Source organism: Loxodonta africana, chromosome 26 (assembly GCF_030014295.1).
Source record: "Loxodonta africana isolate mLoxAfr1 chromosome 26, mLoxAfr1.hap2, whole genome shotgun sequence".
NCBI lineage: Eukaryota > Metazoa > Chordata > Mammalia > Proboscidea > Elephantidae > Loxodonta > Loxodonta africana.
The window spans coordinates 16,616,304-16,629,981 of NC_087367.1; the positions used below are offsets into that span (position 1 = coordinate 16,616,304).

The window sequence follows — 13,678 nt, forward strand, 5'->3', positions numbered from 1 at the left end:
TTTAAAATCAGGAAAGCAGTGGGTCAGGGTTGTATCCCTTCACCATGCTTATTCAGATCTGTATACTGAGCAAATAATTCGAGAAGCTGGACTATATGAAGAACGAGGCATCAGGATTGGAAGAAGACTCATTAACAACCAGCAATATGCGGATGACAAACCTTGCTTGTTGAAGGGGAGGAAGACTTGCAGCACTTACTGATGAAGATCAGTAGGGATTATACCTCAACGTAAAGAAAACAAAAATCCTCACAACTGGACCAAGAAGCAACATGGTGAAAATATTGAAATTGTCAAGGATTTCGGTTTTAATTGGGTCCATAATCAATACCCATGGAAGCAGCAGTCAAGAAATCAACCACTGTGTTGCATTAGGCAAATCTGCTGCAGAAGACTTCTTTAAAGCGTTAAAAGGCAAAGATGTCCCTGATGACTAAGGTACGCCTGACCCAAGCTATGGTATTTTCAGTCTCCTTATATTCATGCGAAAGCTGGACAATGAATAAAGAAGACTGAAGAAGAATTGATGCCTTTGAATTACGGTGTTGGTGAAGAATAATGCATGTATCATGAACTGCCAGAAGAAGGAAGAAATCTGTCTTAGAAGAAGTATAGCCAGAATGCTCCTTAGAAGCGAGGATGGCGAGACTTTGTCCCACGTACTGTGGACATGTTGTCAGGAGTGATCAGCCCCTGGAGAAGGACATCATGCTTGGTAAAGTAGAGGGTCATCGAAAAAGAGGAAGACCCTCAATGAGATGAATTGACACACTGGCTGGAACAGTGGGCTCAAATGTAATGATTGTGCGGACGGCGCAGGACCAGGCAGTGCTTCATTCTGTTGTACGTAGGGTCGGTATGAATCAGAACTGACTCGGTGGCACCTAGGAACGGCAGCCATCTTAGCAACATTAAGTCTTGTGGTATATGAACATGAGATGTTGTTCCATTTATTTAGATCTTTGATTTCTTTCAAAAATGTTTTGAGTTTTCAGAGTATAAGTTTCATATTTAAATTTTTTCTTAAGCATTTTTTCATGCTGTTATGAATGGAATTGTCTTTAATTTCATTTTTAGGATTTTTTTGCTTATGTGTAGAAATTGATTTTAGTATGTTGGTTTTGTATCCTGCAACAGTGTGAAACTTGTCTGTCCTGATAGGTTTTTTTTTTTTTTAGTGGATTCCTTATGGTTTTCTATATATAGGATCATGTCATCTGGAATAGTGACAGTTTTCCTTCTTTCTTTGCAATTTGGATGCCTTTTATTTCTTTGTCTTGCCTAACGGCCATGACTAAAAACTAGAATCTCCAATGTAATGTTGAATAAAAGTGATCTCTGGGGAACGCTTGTATTTTAAGGCCTAAAACTTCAAGTACTGCCTTTATATCTTTGAGCCTCCTCAGTGGGCCCCAAGGGCCTAACCGTGAGTTCCCATACTCTCACCAGATATGCTTCTTCTCCAACTCCCCACCACCCCAGCAGGAATGCTCCCTACCCTCCTAGTTCCCCTGTCAGCCTGAACAGCTGCACTCCTCCTGGTTCTCACCCTAATGCACTTCAGTTCCCTGCTACCTGTGAAGTTATTTAAACAAACCAATGACATCCTCCTGCCAGAGCCCTGGTGGCACAGTAGTTAAGAGCTCAGGCTGCAAACCAAAAAGGCTGGCAGTTCAAATCTGCCAGCCACTTCTTGGAAACCCTATAGGGCAGTTCTACTCTGTCCGATAGGGCCGTGCTATGAGTCGAATCAACTTCAACGGGCAGGAACTAGAGGGCACTCTACCCTCTTATTAGTACAAAGCCTGCCTCCCGCAGCCCCTACTGGGTCACACTATTCCTCAGTGCAACCTCTGTGTAGCCTGGCATAGCATGTGGTGTCCTCATCCTCTGGGCTGTGAGTATATGTGACTAATAAACTGCTGTCAGTCTCATCTGTCCATTGTCTGATATAGATTGGCCATCTCATGATGTTTAAGGCAGGGGAGTCTCCCTTCATCAGTGGAGTGAATAGGAGGCCATCAGAACATGCAGTCTTTTACCATTGCCTTAGTCATCTAGTGCTGCTATCACAGAAATCCCACAAGTGGGTGACTTTAACAAACAAATTTATTTTCTCACGGTTTAGGAGGCTAGAAGTTCGTATTCAGGGCGCAGCTTCTAGGTCTCTCCTCTCGGGGGGAAGGTCCTTGTGTTCTTTCAGCTTCGATTCCTTGGCTCCTTGGTGGTCTTCATGTGGCCTGGCATCTATCTTCCCTCACCTCTACTTTTTTCTTCCTTCCTTAATCGATCCTTTTTATATCTCAAAAGAGGTTGATTTAAGACACACCTTACGTTAATATTGTCCTGTTAACATAAATAAAACCCATTCCCAAATGGGATTATAACCAGAGGTGTAGGGGTTAGGATTTACATATTTTGGGGGTCACAGTTCAATCCAGAACGACCATTAAGTATGATGTTAGCTGTGGATTTTTTTGTACGTGCCCTTCATCATGTTTAAGAACATCCTTCCTATTCCCAGTTTGTTAAGGGTTTTCATCATGAAGTAGCACTGGATTTTGTCAAATGATCTTCCTGCATTCTTTGAGATGATTGTGTCGTTTTTTATTCCTTATTCTATTAATATGGTATGTTACATTAATTGATTTTTATATGGTAAAGCAATCTCACATTCCTGGGTTAAATCCCCCTTAATCATAGTGTATAGTTCATTTTATATGTTGCTGGATTTGGTTTGCTTGTATTTTGTTGGGAATTTTTACATCTGTATTCATAGAGATATTGGTCTGTCGTTTGTTTCTTTTTGTGATATTTTTGTCTGGTTTAGAATGTGTTGGCCAGTGTTCTTCCTCTTTTATCTTTTGGAAGAGTTTGTGAAGTATCGATATTAATTATTCTTTAAATGTTTGATAAAATGCAGCAGTAAACCATCAGGTCCTATACTTTTCTTTGTGGGAAGTTGTTCATTTTTTAATTTTAAAAATAATATTATATTGTATTTTCAGTGGAAGCATACACAGCAAAACAGGTTCCCATTCAACAATTTCTACACATATCGTTCAGTCTTACTGGCTGCATTCTTCACATGGTATCAACATTCTCATTATTTCTCTTTGAGTTGTTTCATTTCCATTAACCTTTTCTCACAGCCCCTCAACCTTCTCATCTGTGCTTTAGGGTGTTTGTTTACTATTTGATCATCTAGATGTTTTTTAAAAGAGTGTGGTACTCAAGGGTAATATTCATTCATTCATTACTTTATGAGTTAAGTGTTATTTAGCTAAAAGGCAACCTTGAGGAATAGTTTCAGTTCAAGGCTTAAAGGGTATCTCAGGTAGTAGTCTCAGGTACTTCTTCTGTGTCAGTCAGTCCATTAAGTCTGGATTTTTTGAAAATATGATGTTCCGTTTCACATTTTTCTCCTTTTCTATCTGGATCCATGTATGTGGGAAGTTTTTGGATTACTAATTCAATTGCTTTACTTATTAGAGATCTATTCAGATTTTCTGTTTTCTTCTTGACTCGGTTTTGATAGTTCGTTTCTTTCTAGCAATTTGTCCATTTTATCTAAGTTATCTAAATTTTTGAATTACAGTTGGTCATAGTATGCTTTTATGATCTTTTTATTTCTGTAAGGTTCATAGTAATGTCCCCTTTCATTCTTGGTTTTGGTAATTTGAATGTTTCCTCTTTTTTCCTTGGTCATTCTAGTGAAGGATTTGTTCATTTTGTTGATCTTTCAAAGAAGCAAATTGAGTTTCAGTGATATTTTCTGTTGTTTTTCTATTCTCTGTTTCATTTATTTGCTCTCTCTTCTTTATTATTTCCTTCTTTCTACCTGCCTTAGGTTTCATTTTCTCTTCTTTAAGGAGTGTTTTTAATGTGTTTTAAAATGGTTGCTCTTTAACGTTAATTAAGAGCGTGGACAGGTTGATCTGAGTTTTAATTCCTCCTTTGCTACTTGTTGGCTTTATGATGTGGGGCAAATTAGGCTCAGAAAAATTAATATATAAAATGAAGATGATAATACATACATTGCCAGTGGTTAAGTGGATTAAATGTTATATTTGATGATGAAAAGATGTATTTAAAGAGCTTACAATGGCTAGGCAATTAGTAAGTGCTCAGTGAAATAAAACACCCATTGCCATAGAGTTGATTCCGACTCATAACAACCCTAGCACAGAGTATAACCGCCCCGTAGGGTTTCCAAGGAGTGGCGGTGAATTCGAACTGCAGACCTTTTGGTTAGCAGTAGAACACTTAACCACTGTGCCACAAAGGCTCCAAGTGCTCAATAAATGGTAACAATTGTTAGCTATTAACATTCCACTAAGTATTTTGCTTATTTGTGTTTATCTTCGTGACTGTCTTTTCACAGATATTAGAAGTACACTCTTCTATTTCCATATGATCAAAAATTTCCTTTAGCAGAATCTGAAATGAGAGTTTAGATTATCAGAGTCTCTTCCAGTGAATGTTGTAGACTTTGTACCTGTGTTTTATTTTCAAAAAATTTGGTATGATTTTATTTATTAGAAAGGTATGTTACTTGAAAAAGATAAACGTATAATTTTTTTTTTAATAAATTCTTGGTAAGTAACAAACAAATTCATATTACACTAAGCTGGATGGATACTTTATTGGTTTCACAAGTGTCGACTGTTAAATTTATCATTTATATATTTTGTAAATCATGAATTTTTGCCATATATGTTTGCATTCAGATTCTGGCAATTAACCGTGGAGAAAATTTGAAGATATTGACAGTCAAGGTCAACATTCCTGATGGAGTGAAGAATGAGTTCTGTAGATGGTGTATCCAAAACAGGTCTGTGTAGAGATTTTTTACAGAATTTCCTTTTTTTTTTTTTCCTTTGAAAAATACATATAGAGATCTATATGAACTCTTATGGGAAGATATCCATTATGTTAAAAAAACAAACAAATGAAAGACACCAAGTGACAGAACAATATATACTGTCCATTTTGCATTTTATAAAAATGTGTGTTGTATTTGCTTAAATAGGAAAATATCTGGAAGTGGTTGTCTTTGGAGAGGAGGACTTTCACTTTAATATCTTTCTGTATCATTTGAATCTTTTTTAAAGAGCATGTTTTCTCTTTTGAAAAAATAATTGAATAAAAACACCATGCTGTATATACCCGTTGTGGTCAAGTCGATTCCAACTCATAGTGATCCTATAGGACAGAGCAGAGCTGCTCCATAGGGTTTCCCAGGCTGAAATCTGTACAGAAGCAGACTGCCACGTCTTACTCCCACAGAGTGGCTGGTGAGTTAGAACCACTGACCTTTCAGTTAGCAGCCGAGCGCTTTAAGCACTGTGCCACTGGGTCTCCTCATACTGTATATAGCACACCTGAAATATTTTGTACCTTATGCATGATTGAAACAGAAATTTAATTTATTGACTTACAGTATAAATCTCTAAACATGCTGTATGTGGGGTACTTAAGATATTTTGTATATTAATGGTGATTGAAACAAACGGTAGATTTATGAGTTCAATACCAATCTCTAAACTTATGTAACTTCTTATTACCCTTTATGTATTTGTTAAGTGAACTTTTAAAATACCATCACATTTGCATAGCATTTTTAGCTTTCAGCCTTAACTTTTCAGAGCGCATTTGGTCTGCGCAGTAAGCTGTCTGGTGGGTAGAGGGGGTTTGGTAGCCACCATTTGACTAATGAGAAGATTGATGCAAAAAGGTAAAGTGACTTAGCATTTAGGAGATGTAGATTTTGCATACGCTCATAACTAGCTAGCTCCACTTTTAGAGCCTTGCTGAGCCTGCTGTTTGCATAGTGGAATGAAGTGTTCTTTGAGAAGAACAAGTGCTGTGTATGTTGCAAATTAGCAGTCTCATCCAGCATAGCTCTTGGATAAATTCATTGGACACCAATTTGCCAAAAGCCAATTCCATGAAAGATCAACTTGCTCAGTGAGCAAATAATACTAACCAAGCAACGAAAACACAAAAACAACAATTTAAATGCTAATCAATAAATCGTTTAAGCCAGTCATGGTGTATATATATATAATGGAACTCCATGTAGCCATTTTGAAAAAGCTGGGGTAGAGGTAAATATATAAATAAATCTTTTTAAAATAAGTTTACAATCAGCATTTGTACCATTCCATTAATGGTAAGATATAAGTGTGTTTAGGAAAATGTCTGAAAAGATAATAAATGGTTTACTCCTTAGCTCTAGTGTAAGATTTTTCATTTTCTATTTTATGCTCTTCTATATAGTTGTCATTTCTATGAATGTTTATTTCTTTTGTAAATAAGCAAATGAATTGCATTAAAAATAGAAAAAGGAAATAAATACCTAAAAGAAACCCTTAGTTAAAAAAATGTATTAAGAAACTAGATAACTTTAAGATATGATAAGACTCTAAGATAGCTTCACAGAAAGAGCAGTGTTCTAAGAACTGAGTGTATCTGAGTTTGAATGCCAGCTACATTACTTCCTTCCCCTGTGACCATGGGTATATTACTTAATTTCCTTTTCTGGGCCAGATCATATTTAACCTTCTGGGCATTCAGGGGCTTTGTTTGGTATCTTAAGGGTGATGGGAAGCCCGTAACAGAAGAGTGGCATGATCAGATTACATTTAAGAAGATCACTTTGGCTACAGTGTACAGAATTATTTGGAAGGAACCAAGAGTAGATGTAGGGTGATGATGGTGGTTTGAATTCAGGTGATTAAAAAAAAAAAAAAAAAAAACATTGCCATCCAGTTGATTCCGGCTCATAGTGACCTTATAGGACAGAGTAGAACTGCCCCATAGGGTTTCCAAGGAGTGGCTGGTGGATTTGAACTGCTAACCTTTTGGCTAGCATGAACACTTAACCACTGTGCCACCAGGGCTCTGCATTAGGGTGATAGGGATAGGAAATAGACAGATTTGAGTAATATTGAAGAGGTAGAATCTACAGGAGTAGGACAAGATAACTGATTAGATGATGGGTAGATTGGAAGAGGGATAAAGTGAAGCATGTCACTTGCATGCCTTGAACAACAAGGTAGACAGATGATATTACCATTTACTGACCATCATGCTATAAATACATAAAGTACTACAAAATTATGGTGCAGAGTGATTTCATTAACTCTTGTTATTACCTAACCTGATTAGAATAGTAAGGAACATTAGTATTAAAAATAATATCTAGGTCTAAATTCAGCAGCTGAACCGTTCATCATTTGGAATTGTATGTTCTGGTAGAAGAGGGTCAGTGTGAAGAGAATTTCTAACCTTGTCAGATGCTGAAATAGTTACTGTGTTTGTGAGAACCCTGATCATCCAAGTTTCTACATTTGCTCTTAAACAGAAACATATGTGAAGAAACAGTCTCAACAGTTCCCTGTTTATGAGTTGGATTGTATAATGACCAGACTGCTTTTTTTGAGCTTGCAGATTTTTGTGTCTGTGACTTGAAGCGGGAATTTCTATTCTCATGTAGATACTGGAACCCAGAGATCTATCCCTATACTCCTTCACGTTTTCTATAATCATTAGAATATTTTGCTGTGATCTTCGTAGTCCTATAGCTGCTATTTGTTTAGTGAATTAATTACTATTACAGATCCCTGGGTGGCGCAAAGATTGTGCATGACTACTAACCTACAGGTTGGTGATTTGAACCCACTTAATGGTGCTGTGAAAGAAAGGCCTGGTGACACAAGTCTAGGGTAATGATGTATTTGGAATGGAAATAATAGTGACTCAATAGATTTTAATCAAATGTCATATGATATTTGTTCTATTTACCATCCTTTACAGGCATATATTAGGGTTTTCTCTTGGATTTTTCACATGAATAAACTCAGACTTATTTTTTCTAAAAGTTTTACAATTTTGTGTTCTACATTTAAGTCCATGATCTGTTTTGAGTTAATTTTTGTATAAGGTATGAGGTTTAGGTTGAGTTTTTTTACATATGGATATCCATTTGCTCTAGCACTATGTGTTGAAAAAGCTTATCCTACCTCCATTGAATTGCTTTTGTACCTTGGTCAGAATCAGTTGGGCATTTCTGTGTGGGTCTGTTTCTGTGTTTTCTATTTAATTCTGCAGATCTGTGTGTCTGTCTTGCTGCCGCACTGCACTATCTTGATTATTTTAGCTATATAGTAGGACTGATACAATGGCTACAACAATGGACTCAATCGTAGCAATGGTTGTGAGGATGATGTAGGATCGAGCCGTGTTTCGTTCTGTTGTACATAGGGTTGCTATGAATTGGAACCGATTCAACATTACCTAACAACAAATATTAGGTGGTAGAATGATTCTACTTTTAGTCTTCCTTTTCAAGATTGTTTTAGTTATTCTAGAGCCTTTGCCTTTCCATGTAAATTTTAGATTAAGCTTGTGTCTATAAAAAAAAAAAAAACCTATAGATTATTTTGGGAAGAATTAACATCTTTACCATGTTGAACATTCTAATCCATGAACATGGTATGCCTCTCCATTTATTTAGGACTTTGTTGATTTTTTTAATCAGGATACAGGTCTTGTACATGTTTTGTTCTTTTTATCCTAAGTATTTCATTTTCTTTGGAATGATTGTAAGTGGTATTGTGCTTTAATTGATTTTGCATTCCGTATGTCCCTTTTTATATAGATCTTTTTGTGTTGACTGTGTATCTTGTGACCTTGCTGAATTTACTTATTCTAGGAGTTTTTGAGTAGATTTCATAGGATTTTCTACATAGACAGTCATGTTTTCAGCAAATAGGAACAGTTTTATTTATTCCTTTGCAATCTGTATGTGTTTATTTCTTTTTCTTATTACAGTGGCTAGAACTTTCAGTACTATGTTGAATAAGAGTCATGAGAATAGACATCCTTACCTTGTTTCTGATCTTAGAGGGAAAGCATTTTGCCTTTACCTGTTAACTATTATGTTATCTGTAGGTTTTTTTTTTTTTTTTTTAATAAATGTTCCTTATCAAAATTCCTAAATTGCTGAGGGCTTTTGTCATGAAAAGGAGTTGGATTTTGTCACATGGTTTTTCTGCATCAATTGATATGATCATATGGTTTTTGTTGCTACGGTAGATTTCCTTGATTGATTTTTAAGTGTTTAAACTGGCCCTGCTTATGAGGAATAATCCCCTTTGGTCATGATACATAATTTTCTAAAAATACGTTATTGGATTCATTTGAAATATTTCATCAAGGATTTTTGCTCTAAGTTCATTAGAGATATTGGCTGATAGTTGTTTTTTTTTTTTTTTTAATTTTTTTGTATTGTCTTTGGTTTTGGTATCAGGGTCGTACTGGCCTCATAAAATGAGTTGGGAAGTGTTCCTTACTCTTCTTTTTCAGGAAGCATTTGTGTAAAATCTGTGTTAATTCTTTAAATGTTCAGTAGAATTCTCTGGTGAAAGCACCTGCATCTGGAAATTTCTATTATGGAAGTTTTAAAATGACGAGTACAGTTTCTTTGTTGAGTTTTGGTATTTTATGGTTTTTTTTTTTTTTTAATGTTGTTGAATTATAGATATTCCTTTATTATTATCCTTTTAATGGCTGTAGGATCACCAGTGATTCCTCCTGTTTCTTTCCTGATATTGATGATTTGTGTTTTCTCACTTTTTATTTTTGTTAATCTTGCTAGAGGTTTGTCAATTTTACTGATTTTTTTTTTTCTTTGAAGAACCAGCTTCTGTTTCATTGTTTTTCCTTATTATTTTCCTGTTTTCAGTTTCATCATTTCTGCTCTTATTATTCCTTTCTTTCTGCTTGCTTTGGGTTTATTTTCCTTTTTTTTTAGATTCTGGAAGTAGTAACCTAGATTATTAGCATATTTAGTAACTATAAATTTCCCTTTTAACATTGCTTTAGCAGTTATTTTTTCATCTTCGTTTTGTTCTATATATTTTAAATAATTTCCTTTGAGACTTCCTTTTCGACTCATGGATTATTTAGAAGTGTTTTAATTAATTTCTAAGTGTTTAGAGATTTTATTGTTGTCTTTCTGTTGCCAGTTTCTGGTTTGGTTCCATTATGTTCAGAGAGCATACCCTGTGTGATTTATATTCTTTAAAATTTGTTGAACTTTGTTTTATGGCCCAGCATATGATCCATCTTGGTGAATGTCCTACGGGCACTTGAGAAAAAATGTGTGTTCTGCTGTTGTTGGGTATACCCATTGCCATTGAGTCAATGCTGACTCATAGCAACCCTATAGGACAGAATAGAACTGCTGCATAGGGTTTCCAAGGAGCGCCGGGTGGATTCAAACTGCCGACGTTTTGGTTAGCAGCTGACGGCAGTTTGAATCCACCGGGCGCATGTCGTCTGTCTTTTGACAGTCTCTAGAGATGGCAGCATGTTGTCTGTCTTGGGAGTCCCCACCACTTCATGCCAGACCAGTAGTGACTCTCAGTCCTGTTCCCCATCCCCACTTCCCTGAGAGGGCATTTTTTGGAGGTTGTCAGATGAATGACTTGTGCTTGCTACTAGTCTTTTTTTAAAAAACTAGCTTTTAGTGCTAATACATGGGACAGTCCTATATAATAGATTAGTCTGTCCCCAAGTGCCTATCACATCCCTTTGAGAGAAATAGTACACTAAGATTGTTCTGGGTTTTTTTATGTAGTAGATTTAAGAGGAACTATTTTCTGTACCCATTTTTCTTTTAAATGTGGGAAAATAGATGCAGAGGGTCTATTTTTATCTTAAATAAAAGAAATGGGAAGAGCATATTCCTTTGCCAAAGAGGAGAGTATATCTTTGTGTTTAAGAGGTGAACAAAGCCTGTCTCTGTCACAAACATACAGATTAGGAGTCGTCTTCAGTAGTTCACAATACTCCTGCCCCTATAGGTATTTGACTCTTTGACCCTTGCCTTAATTTGCTTCATTGTACACATCTTGTAGCGTGTGTTTTATATGGTGTTCTGTTTAAGTGAGATCCTCCTTAGTTTTATTCAGTGGTGTTGGACTATTAGAGGAGGAATCAAGTTTTGAGGTAATAATTCCTATAAAGCAAACTCACTGTATTTACATTAAGTTTAAAGATATAATAAGGTCTGTGTAAGGACTATAAATTTACTGTAAGGAGCCCTAGTGGCACAATGGTTAATCTCTCGGCTGCTAACCAAAAGGTCAAGGTTTGAACCTGCCAGTGGCTCCACGGGAGAAAAGACCTGAGAATCTGCTCCTGTAAAGATTACAGCCTAGGAAACCCTGTGGGGCAGTTCTACTGTGTCCTGAGGTGTAGGCAGCGCGGCCAAAGCCATAGAGTAAGTTCTGCTCAGGAATGACAGAGACAAGAGTTAGAACAGAGTTTCTGCTTTGCTCAGAACTATAAGTCGAAATCAACTCAAGGCACACAACACCAACAAAAGCACCATGAGTCCAGTCTACTAGTTCAGGTTCCTTAGTGTGCTGAGCACTAACCCGTGAAGGGGCAGAACTCGCTGTGGGGCAAGGAACAAAAAGGAATTTCTGTAATGTAGGGGAAATAGGTTTAGTTGTTTTCTTTCAGGTCTGGGTCTAATGGTCGAAAGGTCAATTCTGAATGGGTATAATTGAGGCGTCCTCAAGTGTAAAGTAGGCCCAGAGCGTTCTGTTCCTGGGGATGGGAGCAGGAAGAAGGGAGCAGAGCAGTCCAAGCCAAGGGGAGGATCTTGAGGTTTGACAAAGACTATTCAGGCTAGAGCTTTTGAGAGGATGTGGGTAGGTAAGGCTGAGGATTTCTGGCTTTTTCCTACAAGTTGTGGGGAAGCCTTGGAGGCCATGATGCCAGCAGACATCAGATCTCTACATTAAAAGAAATCACGCCATTAGGGCCTTCCTACCTCCAGGGACTTTCCTGCTAGCACATTGTCCCATGACCCTGGACTATGTTCTCCCTTCTAACTGGCCAAGCTCTGCAGCATAATGTATAAGACGCTTCATGATCTGGCCACTGCCCTATTTTCTAGCCTCATCTTCCTCCTACTTGATCTTGCCACTTTATGCCCTAAAACTTTATGCCCTAGCAGTACTAATCTACTTGTAGTTACTTGAATTTATCATGCTCTTTTGTGCCTCTAACCTTTTACCCATGCTGTGGTATCTTACCAGAATGCTTTTATTCTTTCGTTTTGCTTGGTAAACTACAGTTCTCTTTTCAAAATCCATCACGGATGTTCCTTCTGGGAAGTCTTTCTTGACCTTGGAGTCCCCAAATTAATGATGATGATGATAACAGCAGCAGCAGCAAATACATACATAGAATATGCCAGGCACTGTTATAAGCATTTTACATATATTAATTCACAAGAGCTCAATGAGGTGATTATCCCCATTGTACCGATGAGGAAACAGTATAGACATGGTGAGTAAATCCACCCAAACGTGGTAGAGTAGAATTTGAACCCAAGCAATCTGGCTCAGATCTTGCCATGAACCACTTTATTATACTGCTGTCACCCCTGCTTTTGAGCTTCTATGTCTTTTAAATATTTCAATTATTGCATTTATCCTGCTATATATTTGTTAAAATACTTGCCTCACTGAAAGTAGGACCTGTGTGTCTAATTCATATCCTACTCCCCCCTAGTCCCCTGCCCTCCAGGTAAATAAAGGTAACAGTAGGAAATCACAGAGATTTGGATGAAAGGAAAGATGCATGTCCTGCCTAAAAGTACTTTAATTCAAATTAAAAACTATATGCTGTCCAAATAAAACCCTTCTGTGGAAGCAATTCAATTAGTTGCTCTTACCCAACTTGGTGTATTACATGGTAAATGCTTAAATGTTTGCTCACTGATACTCAGTTTCCTAGCCGGAGGTAATTTCCTAGCCTGAGATAATTAAGAGAGGTTAAGAGTTCCCCTAAGGTGTGTTAATGATTTATTGGAAACCATGAATAGCGTATTAATGGTTTTCAATCAAGAGCCATTGAAGAGCAGGGGCAGAGATGCTGTAGATGGAGGAAAACACAGAAGAGGCAAGGCTGAATTTGTTGGTGATCTTTCTCTTGTAGTTTTTCTCCAGTGTCTACTGCCAGTGGGTCCTCTAGCATTTGTCTTCCTCAGCTGCCGCAGATGTTGCCTGGTGGAGGCAGCACGGCCAAAGGGATAGAGCAAGTTCTACTCAAGAATGGCAGAGACAAGAATAAGAACAGTGTCTGCTTTGCTGAGTTTACTTTAACTCTCAGGAAGAGGTCAACGGGAGAAGACAGATACAGTGCTGTGGCAGTTTCTTGATTCTCTTACATCTTAAGATTTTGGTCATTAGTAATGCTTTGGAGACTCTTCCCAGAAGAGAAAATTTTTTTACTCTCTTAAGTTTAATGTCTGACCAAGTTTTTAAAAATAAAAATTCCAGATGTCATAGTAATAATTTCCAGACACCACAGCCTCTCCTCACAGATTATGTTACTTTGGCCTCAATAAAACTTTTTTCCCCTTCTCTGTTTGGCTCTTTCTCCCCTCTTCCAGGAGCCCTTTCATAGTCGTATTATTGTTATGTCAATTTTAGTAACCGTTTTTTTTTTTTTTTTTTCCTGCAGGTGGAGACCACGTGGTTTCGCCAGGCCAGAGTTAATGAAGGTCTTACACAATTCACTGGACGATTCCTTTAAACGCCTTATCTATCCTCTCCTCTGTAGAGAGTTCAGGTAGTCCTCCTCTTGTTTA

General features: G+C 37.2%; 1 protein-coding gene across 1 annotated transcript in view; it reads left to right on the forward strand.

Moving 5' to 3' along the window:
* Nucleotides 1-13,678, forward strand: part of SRBD1 (S1 RNA binding domain 1) — a 235,540-nt gene that overhangs the window by 53,744 nt on the left and 168,118 nt on the right. Inside the window, exons 10-11 of the mRNA XM_010595907.3 lie at nt 4,731-4,834; nt 13,552-13,659. Of these exons, the coding sequence (XP_010594209.1) occupies nt 4,731-4,834; nt 13,552-13,659 (212 nt within the window). The remainder of the gene's footprint in view (nt 1-4,730; nt 4,835-13,551; nt 13,660-13,678) is intronic.